We start from the raw sequence: 18051 nt of genomic DNA, 5'->3' as shown, positions 1-18051 counted from the left end.
AAAAAACTCGCCCAACTCCTCTTATATTTTATGGTAGATATCATAATACCTATGTATTATTATTGTATAATCGACTCCGGGCCGAATCCGCAAGCAGCTGCTGTAAAAACGCGTATGGGTCATATAATACGGCGCGTGGGCCGCTGCTGCGACTACTACTTGCAGTACGCCCGTCGCCCCGTAATCTAGATCACGGTTTCACATATTTTCCCCATAACCCCATTCCGTGTCCGATTTCCGACGCCGCCGCCGCCGCCGAGGATGTAAATAACAACAACACTGCCCCGGCAACGATGGTGGGGACTGCGGCGATTGACGATGGCCGGGGAGTGAGGGGCAGGCCGGTGTGAGTTGTTTTGTCTGGTCTGACGTCCGTGTCGACGCCGACGCCGCCGCCGCCACCACCACCGCCGCCGACCATAGGTCGTCGTCGTGTGCGTGTGCGCGCGTTTGCGTGAGCGAGTGTTTATTGCGCATTTGCCGAGGAGTCCACTGCGTTGTATTTTACTATTTTATAGTTGTATGTGTACGCGCGCGAAGCACATCGCACTTGTCTGCGACGTATCTATACACTGTGCGGCGTGCTATATTGTATTGCTGTATTGAGTCGTACGATCAAAATATGTTGTTATTGTCGTTGTCGTAACGCGTTGTAACAACACACATCTTACGATATAAAAACATTGTTATTAAAATATATCACAAAGTACTCTGAACACAATTAATAATTATTTACATTCTCCGAAACCGCGTCCGAGAGTGCACCGCAAATATCCGTCCGTCCGTCCGTATTCCGTTATTGCTGTTACGATAATAAAAATATTTTGCCGTACTGCGAAAGTGTGCGATTTCGCGTACGATTTCATCGACAGCCGACGCGATATCATAATAACACATATCCGATATAATATTATACTTGTAACAATAACATCATTGTTTATTCGCCGCGCACACGAATAATATTATAAAATAATATATAATACGTATTATCATATTTGTAAACAACCGTTGCAGACTGCACAGGCTCTAGTACTATAGTCCACAGAGTAATGCGTTATAATAATTATATTATAATATTATTATTGAAATAGTGTGTGCAAATATTTAACAAACAGTAATAATAATAATAAAGAGGAGAAAAAAAAAAACGTGACATACGCATGGTGTATGGTAATGGTATACGATCGTTGCGAGAATATTATTACCTGCATCGCGACGTATATAATATATATTATCTGATATAATATTCTCATTCATTAAAACAGCCGAGTGCATAATATAATAATAATAATAATAAAATAAACATCGATTTCGTGGACGGTCGGTCGTGTCACGTCGCCGCCGTCGTCATCGTCGCCACTGCTGTTGCCGCCGTCATCGTTGTCGTAGCTGCCGTAATATAAGTCCGTCGTACTCCGTAGTCGCGTTTTATCCGTATACCGTAATATACAATAATAATATTATATATATTATATTTTTTTAAAATTATTTATCGTATGCAACGAAACGTCGAGAACGCCATAATTTAATAGGTAATTACGAAAAACCACCGACATCACAACAATATTATTATATCGTACTCAGACACTCAGTGTAGTATTAAGTATTGTGTTATTATGAATTATTTATTTTATTAAATTAATTAACCTTTCTTAGTAAAATAAATATAACGTTTAATAATACATTATAAAATCGCGTTCGCGTGTGACTGTGTTGACGAATCCGGGTTTTTCCGTTATGATATTATTTCGCGTTGTTTTGATCGCATCGGGCTCCGGTGTCATTGACCTTTTCTCCGCGGTGCGTGTTGTGTTGACAATGGCGGAGCGACGCGCTTGCTGTGCGCATTTTTCTGTTAAAAACGTCCTCCGCTGAGGGCAATAGTTTAACGTTGCTCAGTTTTCGCGATCGTTTTTACAACGCGTATCGTTTGTTCCGTTTTAATAATATTTTAATATACGCAACGATCGCGTCGCCGTGTCGGAAGGTATATACGAACGCGATCGACCGTATTGCAGTTGTGTTGCACATCCGATGTACATAATATAATAATATTACCGTGCGTGTACTATCTATAATATCTGCAGAGTGTAACGACGACGAGTGGTTAAACATTTATATTATAATAATATGATATTAAAATTCGTGTGCGCAACAGTGTAATAAATATTTTATTTATCGTTATTTTTCAATAAAAATATCATAATGTTGTATAATATAATATTATTGTAATTCGTGGTCGTGTCGTCGTTTTTCTGATCGAAACGAAAAAACAAGTGTGTTGTTCACACACCCCGCCGCCGTTCCCAAGATTTGAATTACGGATAATGCGCCACACCAACACGGATTTAGGAGGTAGGTACTATTCACACATTATATACTATCTACCTAGTACATACACAGCAGTTGTAGATGGTAAATTAGATCCAATACTAGGTACCTAATTGTTAGTAAATAATATTATGTAAGACGGGCGTATAGGTCACACATAGGTACCTACTGTAATGTCAGTAGTGTATGTGTGTGGTCGAAATCTATAAAAAACAATGTAATATTATTAACAGCTACTTTTATGAATGAACGATGGATAACATTGGTAAAATGTTCGAATAATAATTGTTGTTTTGGTGCATTTGTGACATCGACGTCCATTACACGTTAGTTAGGTATGTCAGATGTTTCACGTCTGTTTAACGCGGGAAAACAATATAGGTGTTACTGTTGTTGAGATTAACTAATATTATAATATCGTTTAGATGTATGAGAAGTAAATTGCGTTTAAACGAAACAAATCGTGGGGTTCTTTGGTCGAAAAAGAACTATCGAAAATATTTTTCTCTCTGTGAACGGTGGTTCGTCATGATAAGAAGTCTGTGCAAAATTATCAGCACTGATAAGAAATTTATTATGTATACCTGCCTATTGGCTACTATTATATATATTTACTCCTATATAGTACTACTACAACTACTACTACCCATAACCAACTATTACTATTAACCATTGCTCTCGTGAGTGTTTTAATAATTGTAGATCAGGTGTGATTTAGTGCGAATACTTTTTTTCGATCGTTTTTTATGTACAGATTGTTTGTATTCTCAAATAATTAATTATCCAACGTTGTTTTCATTGTTTGTATGAAGTAGATACCTTAATCAGGTGTTTTACATCATTGTGCCATCGCTGAACATATCTTTAGGCCAATGTACATGTAAGTGATTTTTAATATTGGGAAAATAGGATTCTACTGCTAACTGTGATGCTTTTCTGTTAATTAATTAGGTATAGGTATTATAAATTGTTTAATTTTTAAATTTTTATATCTATTTTGTAAATCAGCTAAAAATGATTTGCTCAGATAGATGTCTACATCATACATTTTATCATCTCAACATTTTTGTATTTATGCTACCTATTGTATATTTTTCAGTTTCTGACAGTTAGGTACGTCAATATATATTGAAGACCTACCTAGATTCATATTTTAAAACATTTTAATTTGTTTATCACCATTGAGCCATATTATTAAGTACAGTTTATTATTGAATTGGTTATCTTTAGAGTTATCTCTCATTAGTCATTTCATATTTTTCTGTGTATTCAATATTAGTTTTATAGTGTTTGCAATGTTTGCTTGACTCTAGTTCCATTTAAAACGTTTAATGAAATAAGTAGATACCTATTAATTTTGTGAATAACAATTTTTCTTTATTTGTGTAGTCTGCTATAATGTCTTAAGACTGTTATGTGTTTTTAACATTGACGAAAATAGGTAGGTACATAAAAAACATATTATTTTACGATTGTCTGTAATGCATAGATATTATTTTGATAAAAAATAAAACATATAATAGGTATCTATATTACAATATTCATTTCTTGTTTTTAGATTAAATGAATAAGAATACACATAAAATATAATACTTATTATAAGTTATATTTTTATAAAAATTACTTTAAAAAAAACATGTTATCAACTTATTAGGTAAAGAATTTAAACTAGGCACTTTATAATTTGCAACTATTTGTTTAGGTACCTATAATTGTTTAATTTTATGTATGGCTAGGTAAATTTTACTTTTTCATTCAGGACTTCTTATTATTTTGACATACAGGTATCTTTAACAAAAATATTGTCTTATAGAAAATTAAATATAGGCTCGAATATAGGGTTTAATAAACTACTTCTAAAATATAACTTATCCGTTAAATAACTTAATTTTTTGTCAATTCTTATGTTAACATAAGAAATTTAATTAAATAGGTAATGCAGTAAAATGTCCTGTTTATTAATATGTTGGAAATATTGTAGGTATTAGTTTAATATACAATATAAGAATTTCTCTAGGAATTTCTTATTAACTAGTATTTAGGATATCTTTAAAGGGGGAAGATACGACTAAATTTGTCAATGCTAAATGTTCCAACATTTTATTGTTTATTGATAAAGTGATAAATGGAATAAAACACAACTATAACCATATAAATATAAGCAAATAAAAAGGGGGTCAAGGGAGGAAATATATCCTTTTAATCTCCCTTTCCTATAAGTATACAATCATAAAACAATTTTTTTTAACTACTTATGAGTATATTTTAAAAATTTAAATTCAATAAATAATTAACATTAAGATTTTTTTGAGAAATATTATTGTAAGATATAAGACAGATGTTCTTTCTATAAGAAAAGTTTTGCTCACTATTCTCTTTTATTTCTCATCACTTAATTTTGGAAAAGATGTTTAAATATTTAAAAAGCGACAATAGGTGGCACTTTGTTGTGACAATTTATGATGTATTCATGGAATATGTAGAGGGGAAGTTGTTCAACATAAGTTTACAAGTAGTAGAGGCTAGTAAGGTGTAATTAAATCGGGAATGAAAAAAAGAAAGTTATGTATTTTATACGGAGTAAGGAGATAAAAGTCATTAAACCATGGTTGGATTGGCTTGGGAAATAGTTCTATGCTGAGTGACAAAATAAGGTCTCACGATTAAGCGATAAATTCTTTAAAAAAATTCTGAGTTAATGCTCAAAATAAAACTATGCAATTTGTATTCTAGAATAGTACTTAGTATTGGGAAAGTATAATTTTACTTTAAGGTTTTTACTTTGATATACGATCATGATGTGTCAGTTCTGAAAAATAAGAAATATAGAAGTATCAACTTACTTATTCATACAATATTGTTTCTAAATCTACATGATATGGTACCTATTTAATATTTTCTTTCTTTATTATTTTTTAATAATTTGGTTTTCAAACTTTTATTATACACGGCACACCGTATACTTAAAAAATATTTTTACGACACACTAACCTTTTTTAGATGAACAAAATTGTTTTGAATTTATCATCAATTTATTTTCTTATATCATAATTCAATGCAATCGGCAATTTATAGAAAACCCGCGGCACACTGGTATTAAACCACTAATATATATATATTATATATTGTACAATGGTTATACCTCATTAATCATTATTTAAAAAAAAGCTTTTAAAAATGTTTTAGTTTAGGTGCAATAAAATATCTAAATTTTTTCACTACCTTTATTTTTTTTATTTATTATAAAATATAGTTAGTATGTTTCAATTACTATAGAATTACTTGCAGTAATAATATAAAATTAATTTTTTTTATACAGGTAAATATGTTAAATTTCATATTAAATTGTTTTTTCTTCAGACTCTTTACACTTAATTATGTAGGTATAACTCAACACAGTAAAATATCTACAAAGGGGAAATTTTATTGATAATTTGTCATATTGTCATATTTTTTATGTACCTAGGTAGGTATTATATTGTTTATATTTATCATAGGTATTTGTCTTATTAGTAGGGTTTGTATTTTTTATATTTAAACTCTTAAGATACTTATAAACTATGGGGCATAGAAGAGAGATAGGTATACATTTGTATAAAAAAAAAAAAAATGAAATAATGTAAATTAAAATTAGCTAACTGTTTAAATTTAAATTTATATAGTATGTCATGGTAGACCATGCAAATAGTTCTAATTTTATATTGACGGATGATCATCGTATTTAATTTAATTATATAAAGTTTAAATTTATGTGAATATTATAGACACAATAGGTTAGATTAGGTAAACTAATATATATTGTTGATTATATATTAATAATTATTGTCAATAATCAACTTTGCAATATTATCATTGTTTTTTTTGATAAATGTATGATTACTTTTGTCTATCTCAAAAACACCAACTTGAAAGAACTGACACTCGTCATGTTTTTTATTTATATGTTTATGACTAATAGCTAGAGGTACCTACCATATGTCATTTTAACTTAAACTCTAAGCAATGATTCATTAATTCATCACATATTTATTGCATTTTATATATATTTTTAAATTTAAAATTTAGTATCAAAATGTTTTCTATATAAAAAATAAATAAGTTAATCATTAAATTAATAGTTTAGGTAAATTAAATTAATAATATAATTTAAAATTTAGATTCAATGTTAAGCAGATTATTTTATAATTTAAATAGAATATTCAAAAAAGTAATAATGAAAATAATGTTTTCATAATACTTAGGTGCCCATCTATTATCATAAATTATTAGAAATTAAATGTTTTTATGTTGTCTATTTAGATTATTCCTATAAATTAAATAATCTGAAAGATTAAATCATTCAAACATGAATAAATATCAGTTATCACCATTCAAACCTAATACATATTACTATTTAAAAACAATTACCTTATATATTAATATATCTGTATTTAGTATGTTTAATTAAATGAGTAGGTAGGTAACAAAAAAATTTATCATAGAATATTAAAAGCAAGTAGCAACATTAATAATGCTATTTATTATTATTCTGAGTTCATTACCAATAAAAATGATAAAATTTAAAATATCCTGTTTATTTATTACAGAAACTTGTTTTTTTATCTTATCACATTCCACTGAGAATATTTTAACCATTAACATATAATTTTTTTTTTTTACATAGTACCTATCAAGCTTGTTCCATTTAGTCAAAAACAAAAATCATGTTATACCTACCTATTATATATATAGTTTATTTTTAATTTTTTTTTTCTAATATTTTTCAGATTAACTATGTAAAAACATTTTGTTATAATGTGTGGAGAGTGTGACAAAATACGCTGTTTACGCGACAGCTGTCCTGGCTTGGGCGGATGTCGATTATGTGGGAATTTTTCTCCCAATATTTATTATGAACGTTACAATATTTTAAAACCTTCAACACCAACCAAATGTTCAAAAGTTAATCCAAAACATTACCGAAAGCCATGGTTTATAGCGTCAAAATCTGTGTGGAAGTCTGATTTTCTATGTATAGCCCTATGGTGCGTTGCTATACTTAGTGTCAGTCAAACATCAGCTGAATACCAGACACAAATTACAAGTTTACCTCCAATAGCCACACAACCTACTAATAATAGTGGAGTACACTTATCAGCTGGAAGAAGTAAGTTTATAGTTATTACTTAAATTTATAAATATTTATTAATATATGTAAATATTTTTAGTATGTCCAAGTAAAGATATAAGAAATAAAGCTGAAAATCTGAATGCTCTCCGTGGTTGTAGAGTTATTGAAGGGTTCCTTCAAATAGTTTTAATCGATAATGCAAATGAATCAAGTTATGAATCTTTATCATTCCCTGAGTTACGAGAAATTACTGGTTATTTATTATTATATCGTGTAAATGGTTTAAAATCACTTGCTAAACTCTTCCCTAATCTATCTGTAATCCGAGGACAAGACTTATTTATGTCATATGCTATTGCAATTTATGAAATGGTTCATTTGCAAGAATTGGGCTTGTACAACTTGAGGGATGTTGTTAGAGGAGCTGTTTACATCACTAAAAACCCAATGCTTTGTTTTACACAAACTATTGACTGGATAAGAATTGCTCCATCTGGAAAAGAATCGCATGATATTTATGTAAGTTAATAAATTATAAAAGTATCAAGTGGTGCCGAACCTATGTTTTAGGTATACCTCAAGCCTATGCTAGATAATCCAAACACTCGTGATTTTAAAAAAAAGTGTAGTTTTCAAGTATAAACTATTGTAAAATTATACAAATATAAGAAAAAAACAGTATAATATTATTACAAATAAAGTTAACTTGTTAGATTTCTTCCTAAAATATTATAGTGTATATTGCATGTGTTAGAAATAGCTGATAACTATTTAATTAATAGTTTTACAATAAATAACCAATTGTATCTAATAAAAATCAGTGTGTTAAACAAAATATTTTATTGTATAAAATATATTATATTTATATTTGTATATCAGCTATAGCTAGTTCATAGTACTATATGTTATATAGAGTGAAAAAGAAGTAGGTATGATATGGTATGATGTAGGTAGAAATATGCATTATAACTAAATCAGTATCCTTATCCATATTAAATGATCATATAAATAATTACAAATTATAGTATCTGTTTATATATTAAATTGTAATGGATTACATTAAATAATACTAAAATAAAAATATTATGCAGTAAATAATATTTTGTAGTTTAAGAAAAGGGTAGGAAGTATGAATGGCTTTGACTTCCATGTCTTAAGGTTATAGGATTTGTTACTGATTGTTTTTTGCCTCACTTAAGGAAAAATTAGTTCAGCGCCACTTTTTAGTATACCTTATATAAATACAATATCTAACATTTTGAATATTACTAGGATAATCGTCCTGTAAATGCATGTCCCGTGTGTCCATGGACAAATGACATAAGTTGTTCTGTTTCTAATTACACTAATGAACCTTTGTGTTGGAATACTGAGCATTGTCAAAAAAGTAAAGTTTTATTATAACACAATTTTTTCGTAGGTAATAATTATAATTGTTTTTTTTAGTTTGTCCACCAGAATGTGGTAATCTTAGCTGTACTGAAGATGGCACATGTTGCCATGAACAGTGTCTTGGAGGTTGTACTGGTCCTAATCATAATGATTGTTTTGCTTGCAAATATTTAGCAGATGAACGAGATTGTGTAAAAGAGTGTCCAGTTGACACATTAACAGTAAGTAATGTTAATTCTAATGAAAAAAATCATTCTTAATTTATATATATGTATATATTTTTATAGTATCAAAACCGGCGTTGTATTGTAGAACGTGATTGTTATCGTATGCCACGATCAAGAGATTTACAAAATGGGTTACATTTACAGTCATGGAAACCTTTTAATAATAAATCTTGTGTAATGGAATGTCCTCCTGGATTTGAGGAAGTTCCTACTGAGAACATTTATGGAAAAGTATTTAAATGTCAAAAATGTTCTGGTAAAGTTTGATTCATTACGAATTTAAAATTGATCAATTAACTAATACTTTATGTTTGGTATTATTGTAGGACCATGTCGTAAAGTTTGCATTGCAGCTAATGTAGAAAGTATCCAATCTGCACAAAAACTTAAAGGATGTGTTATTATAAATGGATCATTAGAAATACAAATACGTGGTGGTAGTAAGTATAAATTAATGATATTAGAAAACCCTTTAATTTCTTAATACTCCAAGTGTTAAGTATAATAATATTTATTATTATTTCTCTTCAATTTTATTTTGAAACAAATTTCCTGTCAAAATGTGAAATTTAATTACATAGATTATCGTACAAATAAATGAATTCTATTATAATCTATTATACTGATTATCTAGAACATTTAAGTTAAGTTAATATAAACTATATTCCTTGTGTAGTTATTAATTATTTAATTATGTATATGCACATTTTAGTGAACATTGTAAAAGAATTAGAAGAAAGCTTAAGTATGATTGAAGAAATTACTGGCTACTTAAAAGTGGTTAGATCATTTCCATTAGTATCCTTAACTTTCTTAAGAAAATTACATGTCATTAGAGGAGAAATATTAGAAAGTTCAAAGTAAATATTTAATAAAATTGATTATATATTTTTTAAGTTTAAAATTAAACCTGTATATTTTTTTTCAAATTTAAGGTATGCATTAGTTGTTTTGGACAATCAAAATTTAGTTGAATTGTGGGATTGGAGTACTCGAAAACCTGATGGTGAATTACGAATTGAACGTGGACAAATATTTTTCCATTTCAATCCAAAGCTTTGTATTTATAGAATAAAGCAATTACAAACTAATTTAGGAGACAGATTTAAGAATGTAGATGATTTGGAAGTAGCGCCCAATTCAAATGGCGATAAAATGGCTTGTAAATATTAATTTTAATACTTTTTTTAAAATTAATTGTAAATACTTCTTTTTAAAATTTAACTTTTATTTCCAGGTGCAGTTAAAAAACTGAATGTATCAACAGAAGTTGTACTTTCAAATTCAGTTCTATTGAAATGGCGACCTTTTGAACATTATGATACTCGTACGTTGTTAGGATATGTAGTATATTATTTAGAAGCACCATACAAAAATGTTTCACTGTATGATGGTCGAGATGCTTGTGGTGGAGATGGGTAAATATAAAACATTAAATAATAAATAGATTAAAAAGAGAAGTAAAACTTTTTAAAATATTTGGTTGCCGTCAATGTGTGACTTCTCCACTTATGTCTCTTGATTCTTTCATTAAATTTACTTATTTCACTCATTGTATATTTAGTACAGATTGTAACTTTTCATATTTTAAATAAAAAAAAAAAAAAATTGAAAAATTGAAAAAAACAGGAATAAAATTTAAACACTTGATTAATTTAATATTTAGATGGAAAACTGATGACGTGGAATCAACAGAAATAACTACTGATGATTTAGTTGCTCTTATAACAGGACTGAAACCATATACACAGTATGCATATTATGTTAAAACATATACAATGGCCTCAGAATCTAATGGTGCACAAAGTGATATAAATTACTTTCGCACAATGCCAGGAAGTAGGTTTTTTTGTATATTATTTTGTTTTGTTAAAAATTAAACAATACAATTTACATTTTACAGCTCCAAGTCCTCCACAAAATCTTCGTGTTAAATCTGTAACTGCTGATAGTATTAGCATTGAATGGATGCCTCCTGCTGAGCCCAATGGTCAACTTAAACATTACATTATTAAATATACCTCAATTAACATATCTGGGGATTCATTACTGAAAAGGGATTATTGTCAGAATAGTATGTATTTTTTTAAAATTCAAATTATTTTAAATTGTTAAGTTGTTATATTGTTAATATTGTTTATAATTTGTTATTTAGGTCCCAATGTGAATGAATTTTCTGATAGTTATTCTGGTACTACAATTGAAATGATAAATAATGATCAAAAAGAAAATTGTAATTGTACTGATCAACCAGAAAAAAAACAATCTAAACTTAAAGACGAACAACAAATCCAAATAATGATAGAATTTGAAAATAACTTGCAAAACATTTTATATGTTAAGACGTATGTAAAACTCATTATTTTAACTTTTCTTCGCTTTATATGAATGTATTGATTTTACAATGAATTGTGTTTTTCTTTTTAAACTGTTATTTTTTTATGTCTATTACCTTTGAGGATAGTAAAAATGCTTAAATTTTGGAGTTAAATATATAGTATTTTTCATTGTGATTTATAGAAAGAAATAAGTAGACAACATCTATTTTTAATATTTTTATGCAAAACTAGATCTTAATATAATACAATTTTATATTTTTTTGTTATTAAATAGAATAACCTTTGATACTTGAATGTCCATCAAATGTTTATATTATTTATATTAGCATCCTTTATGCAAGATTTATTTTTGAGCTATTTATAGGCATATTCAATTTTCAATTTTTTTTCTAAAAATGTTAGAAAAAACTCACTCAATCACAAAGTTTGGATAATTAATTTAAGGTTTCTCATAAATTATTATTGTTGGAATTAGAAAAACAAGTTTAGTAATAAATAATAATCATATATTTTTAAATGTTTGAATAATAATACTAGTCTAAAATCTAAATTAGTCTAAATTATTGAATTGTTTCGATTATTCTAATTTAAACTCTAAAATGTTTTCTTTAATATAATCTAATATAGCAAAAATATTCTTAATATTCTCTTAACTCAAAATATATACTAATATGCTGAGAAACTTTTTAATTGATTCTACCGGTTATGAAATGCAAACATTTCTTACTCCTATCAAATAGCGTGTACTTGTTAAAAATATGTTTTTGCATACAAATCTACACTTAAATTTTAATTTATTATTGAATTCAAATTTAAAACCTCCATTAAATTGATCTACTCAATGACTAGGTATACCCTATTTCTACTTTAAATTAGAGTGGTTATCTACTTTCCTCCCTATTTTTTTATTTAAATGTAATTTAATGTGTTTAATATTTATTTTTTTTAAGTAATAATCCTCCTAAAAGTGATACTCTACCGAAGAAAAAACGTGATTTATCAAATTTTGAACCACAAGAATTTCCAAATAGCACAATTTCAAGAGTCAATCTTCTGTTTGATGTAGATAAAAATTTTGAAAGTATGTAATTTATATTTTATCAGGATATTGTGATAATTTATGTGAATTAACATTTTAATTTTTCTTGAATTTATTATTTTGTATTAAGTGTACAAATATTTTATTATTTTTTTTTTTTTTTAGATGATAATAAGAAAATAGTGGTTCCTAGTAATCAGTTGACTTTTACGTTACATGAAAATTTAACTCATTTCACTAGTTATAACATTGAATTATATGTGTGTAGAGAATGGCTCAAAAATGAAAACAAAGAGTCAAATCAAAACATTAGTAATTGTAGCATTCAAAAAGCAATGACCACAGCTCAAACAAGCAAAAAAGGTAAAATAATTAATGTTAGGTTTTATATAAAATGAAACCTTATTTTTGCATTCAGACTTATAAACTATTATTTTTTGTTGTATTGGTTCTTAAAAATCTTTGTCAAGCAAATTATATAATATAAATTAATCGGGTCTTGAAACTAACATACAGTTTAGGACTTATTTTAATCTTATAGAATATCTATATTCTATAGAAATAGAAACCATCTCAAATTTATTAAAACTAGTTTTTACCCTGTGACCATCTAGTGATGTTTGGCTTAGCAAACTGATAAATGTTTTAAATTTAAACATTCAGAGCAACCAACCATAATTAAAAAAATTAAGTTGATAAATCAAACTGCCTAATAAATTAAGTTTTTGTCGAAATACGCAGTGTTTTAAAGTTGGAATATCTGACCATTAGGTACAACCAAATAGAACTCTGAATGTGGTATACTAAGAGGTTTTGACTTAAGTAATTTTAAATATTGATAAATAAAGTTAAATTATTCAAATTATAATTATAATTATGGACCCATTAGAATCATTTGTTAATATTATTATTCTTCTTATTCTTTTTATTTGAAATTCAACTTCTACGATTTAGTACTGGATTAATTATAGTTTTTTTTTCTTTAAAACACAATTATGTGTGTTGATTGAAGAATTTAATTTAGAGAAAGTAAAAACTACAAGCCAGGGTAATTCAGCTAGTGTACCGATAAAAATATGAAACTGTCAAATAGAATTCACATTATACAATTATGTTTTTCTTAGATCCTTTATTACAAACCTAATATAAATTGTTTTTTAAATTTTAGAATCTGCTGATAGAATTGATCCTTCATCTGTTAAAGCTGTTAATACAAATACTACAAGCCTTGGTTCAATTAAGATATTCTGGAGAGAGCCTGAAATTTCAAATGGACCTATTGTTAGCTATCAGTTAGAATACAAAAAAGTTGGAGATCATGTAGTAATAATTAAAATTTATTAACTTTAAAACAAAATATAAATGTATTAATTTACTTTTGGTATTTAAATAGCTTAATTCGCCTGTTGTTTGTATAACCAGACAGCAGTATCAGCAATCTGACTACTCGCATACTTTATCAAATGTAGCACCTGGAAATTATAGCTTTCGATTACGTGCGAGGTCATTAGCTGATTATGGGGAATTTACACAATATAGCTATTTTTTAATTCCCGTAAGTGTTTATTTGAATTCTTTACAATCTACAGTTACTTATAATTAATTTTATATGTTTAAGGAGGCACTTTCAATTACTACTCCTCAATTGATGTTTATTATCTTTATGGTTACTGGAATGATTGGTGCCGTAATTATGTTGATATTCTTTGTTTTACATCGTTATTATAAAAATAAATTAGCTTCAACAAGATTATTTGTTACTTGTAATCCGGATTATGTTAGTTGTGGTAAGGTCAATTATTAAAAATGAACTATTTAATTATACATGTTTATTAAAATTTTAATTACTAATGTCTGTTCTGTAGAATATCAAACTGATGAATGGGAAATTCCCCGTGATGATGTGGAAGTTTTAGAGCCATTAGGTCGAGGTTCTTTTGGAATGGTGTACCGTGGTAATTGGAAGAAAAATGAAAATGAAATTGTCCCATGTGCAATCAAGACCGTTACTGAAAATAATAATATGATGGTTCGACATGATTTTCTTTCAGAAGCTAATGTTATGAAGTAAGTTCAATCATAAACTGAAATATTTTAAAATTAGTTATATAAAATAAATTATTGTTTCGTCTTATATTTTTTAATTTATTATTACTACAATGTATCTTCTTACAGAGAATTTTGTTCAGCTCACGTTGTACGCTTATATGGTGTTGTATCACAAGGTCAACCAGCATTTGTTCTAATGGAATTAATGCCTCAAGGTGATCTCAAGTCATATTTACTTAAACATCGACCAGATATGGCAACAGATCCTTCTCTTAAACCTCCAACATTAAGGGTATATAGTCTTTAAAAATGTGTAATAATTTGTCTCTTTTCAAAAATGATGAATATATATATTTTTATAGGATAATTTACGTATGGCTATTGAAATTGCTGATGGAATGTCTTACCTTTCATTCAAAAAATATGTTCATAGAGATTTAGCAGCTAGAAATTGTATGGTTAGCGATAACAACATAGTTAAAATTGGAGACTTTGGTCTTACAAGAGATATTTATCAGACAGATTATTATAGAAAAGGTAAAGTTTATCCTAGTTGGTTTATGGTTAATTTTCTAAATATTATTTAACATTAATTGAATTTCAGACTCGGAAGGTATGATGCCAATTCGATGGATGGCTCCAGAAAGTCTTCAGTCTGGTCTTTTCACTTGTTTTTCTGATGTCTGGAGTTATGGCATAGTGTTATGGGAAATGGTGACGTTAGCAGCTCAGCCATATAGAGTAAATATAACAAAGTATAATTTTCTTGTTTTACAATTATTAATGATTGGATAATGATTCAGGGTGAGATGGACAAGAATGTCATAACTTATGTTAGCAGTGGCGGTATTATGGAAAAACCAGACAACTGTCCTGACATTATATATGATTGTATGAAACTTTGTTGGCGTTTTAAAGCTTCAGAACGTCCTACATTTGCAGAAATAGTTAAAATGTTCTTGCCATGTGCTCGTGCAGATTTTGCACAAACATCCTTTTTTCATAATGAATTACAGTCTGAAACACAACGACTCGATTTATCTGAAAATGGTATCACAGAAACAGAGTCTTTGGAAAGAGAGCGTAAGCAAATTGAACGAGACCAGATTACGACAGCATTAGAAAATCAAGCACATTATTGGGGAGGGTCATTGTCTGGTGAACGGTTAGCACCTAAAGCAGATCTGGAAGAAGATGATGATGATGAAGAAGATTCAGATAATGAGTTGCAACGGTTACATATTGAAAATTTTGTATGTAAAAGGCCACCTAACGGATATATGTCCATACATAATGGTAATGGTATAAATACCACTATATGCTGACCGTAATTTTATTATTATTATTATTATTATTATTATTATTATTATATATATATTTTTTTTTTTAATAGAAGTAATTTTTTAGATCAAACTTTTTTTCTCTTTTATATGGTATATTTTGTTTTTATATTTATATAGTTCCTAATTGTTGTGTCAAATATGCAGAGATGGGTCTATGTTATGTGTATGGAAATTTATTTTATAGATAAATCACACAATTAATATTTTGTATATAATATATACATACATATTATATACATTTAAATATATTTTACCAATAATATTAAAATGTGTGTGATTTTCTTTAAGTATACACTAAACAGTTCATTCTTTTTATTTTTTAAAATCATACTTTGTTTTAATATTAACTTAAATAATAATTATTGACCTTTATGGTAGTTATAAATAATGAATACATTTTTATTTGTAATTGTGTGAAAAATGTCAAATAAATTAAATTTACTAGTTATATTATTAGACAAAAAATTGATAGAAAAAACAATAGTTTTGTATTTTAAATTTTGAATTAAACCATGACAAGATGTTCAAGTATAATTTTAACACTTTTATTTTTATAGTACATTTCTCAAAAATATTTAAATATAAATAAATGTTTTCATACTTTTTTCAAAAATCTTAAAAATCAATAATTTGCTTGTGTTTATGTACACAATTTTTTATATTTTGGTATAAAGTAGTTATTATTTTTAATTTATAAAAAAAATATATATAATATTTTACCCATCTTTGCAATATTAATTGAACATTTTTTTTTTAACTTCCTGTGAATTACCCGCCACATGGGTAAAATCAGATTGAACTTGCTCAATGCCAAAGCCAGTGTATTTTTTCAATATAGGTTTAGTTCCTTTTTTTCTTTTCTTTCCACAGGTGTGCAATTAAATAGTCTATAGTTTTTTATTATTATTATTTTTATTATTATTATTATTATTTTATAAATCATATTCCTATAAGACTGTCTTTTATAAATAAAACTACTTATGTAGTTTCCATAGTACACAAATATTTAAAGTTGAACCTTTGTTACCTGAAGCTTAGATTTAAGTTTAAACATATATAACATAATATATGTATTTATAAATGATATATATATTGTATCTATATATCTATCTATATATATATATATATATATCATAATAAGATATGATTCTGGTTCAGTTCCAATATGCAAAAGAAAGAAAAAGGAGAAAACAAACACATAGATAATTTGGTTATATGTATTCATTAATTTTAGTTAAAAGTATTTTTATACTTTTATTTTATTATTTCATAAAAAGTGGTGTAAATAATATGTTTTAATTTGATAAATTGTGTAAACTAACATTTTTTTTGTAACTATATATATTTATACTTATGTGTTATATAATATGTATATTATATATATGTGACAAGTAGCAATCATGAGTCTTGACTAAATGTTTTGTCATAAGTTCAGTAATAAATGTATAATTATAATTGTTCCTAATTACAATTTGTAGAAACAAATACATGATTCAAAAAAATTATAATGTCCTTGTAAGTATTAATTTAAAGAAAAAAAACGTTAACTGAAAAACAATTCTGAAAATACCTTATCCATGGAAATTTTTATAACTTTGTTTTGTTCAATATTATTTTTCAGATTTTTATAAAAACTATCGTTAAATTCAAGAAATAATTTTTAATGGATATGTGTTTTTTTAACACAATGTGTTATTTATCCAACATACCTGAAATAAAATACCCTTTCTTGAATTTGTGAATTTATTGAATGCGGTAAATTTTTCATTGTATGGAATCATGTTTTAGTTTAAACTTTTATTAATCAAAACTTGCTATTTTAAGTATAACCAATAACAAAATCTTGTCACAAATAATTTTGATATTGATAACTAATTTATAATGTAATATTTATATTATTCTAAACTATATTTTTTTGGTAATCATATCATTATGTTTATGACATGTACATTATACCTAGTGTATTAGTATCAGTGATGTAGAGTGGATTTCAATTTTCAACTAATAACTCATAAGTCATATCACAAATTTAAAGATCTGCATCCAAAACCATTGTAGGTATCTATGATCTTAACACGAAACTATTTAGTTTTATCTCATTCTATTATTCTAATGTTGACGATTATCAACCACTAAAAATTTTATTTTTACATTTTACTCTGGGAGTCAGGAGGATTAGGTACATTCTAAAATCCTTTCCCGTTGTGTGACCCAGTGGTGT

The 18051-nt window shown here is 27.2% G+C and overlaps 1 protein-coding gene across 3 annotated transcripts; it reads left to right on the top strand.

Moving 5' to 3' along the window:
- The first annotated feature begins 478 nt into the window (after nt 1-478).
- Nucleotides 479-17301, top strand: LOC114128111 (insulin-like receptor). 3 transcript variants are annotated; one of them, XM_027992567.2, is made up of 23 exons: nt 479-2355; nt 7098-7477; nt 7539-7960; nt 8714-8828; nt 8888-9054; nt 9121-9316; nt 9387-9500; nt 9773-9920; nt 9996-10222; nt 10298-10478; nt 10727-10899; nt 10964-11134; nt 11216-11405; nt 12350-12480; nt 12604-12801; nt 13607-13758; nt 13832-13993; nt 14057-14225; nt 14304-14505; nt 14614-14779; nt 14850-15024; nt 15092-15228; nt 15291-17301. In XM_027992567.2, the coding sequence occupies exons 2-23, from the start codon at nt 7126-7128 to the stop codon at nt 15810-15812; spliced, it is 4470 nt and encodes a 1489-aa protein (XP_027848368.2). In that variant the 5' UTR covers nt 479-2355; nt 7098-7125; the 3' UTR covers nt 15813-17301. The 3 variants fall into 3 exon arrangements, with proteins under 3 accessions (XP_027848368.2, XP_027848345.2, XP_027848354.2); XM_027992544.2 differs by having other exon boundaries at nt 480-2355; nt 13607-13761; XM_027992553.2 differs by lacking the exon at nt 479-2355 and adding an exon at nt 3034-3211 and having other exon boundaries at nt 13607-13761.
- Nucleotides 17302-18051: the final 750 nt, after the last annotated feature.

The sequence above is a fragment of the Aphis gossypii genome, chromosome 3 (genome assembly GCF_020184175.1).
Source record: "Aphis gossypii isolate Hap1 chromosome 3, ASM2018417v2, whole genome shotgun sequence".
Taxonomy (NCBI): domain Eukaryota; kingdom Metazoa; phylum Arthropoda; class Insecta; order Hemiptera; family Aphididae; genus Aphis; species Aphis gossypii.
Note: the sequence above shows the minus strand (reverse complement) of the source record. Positions and strands in the feature narration are given on the sequence as shown.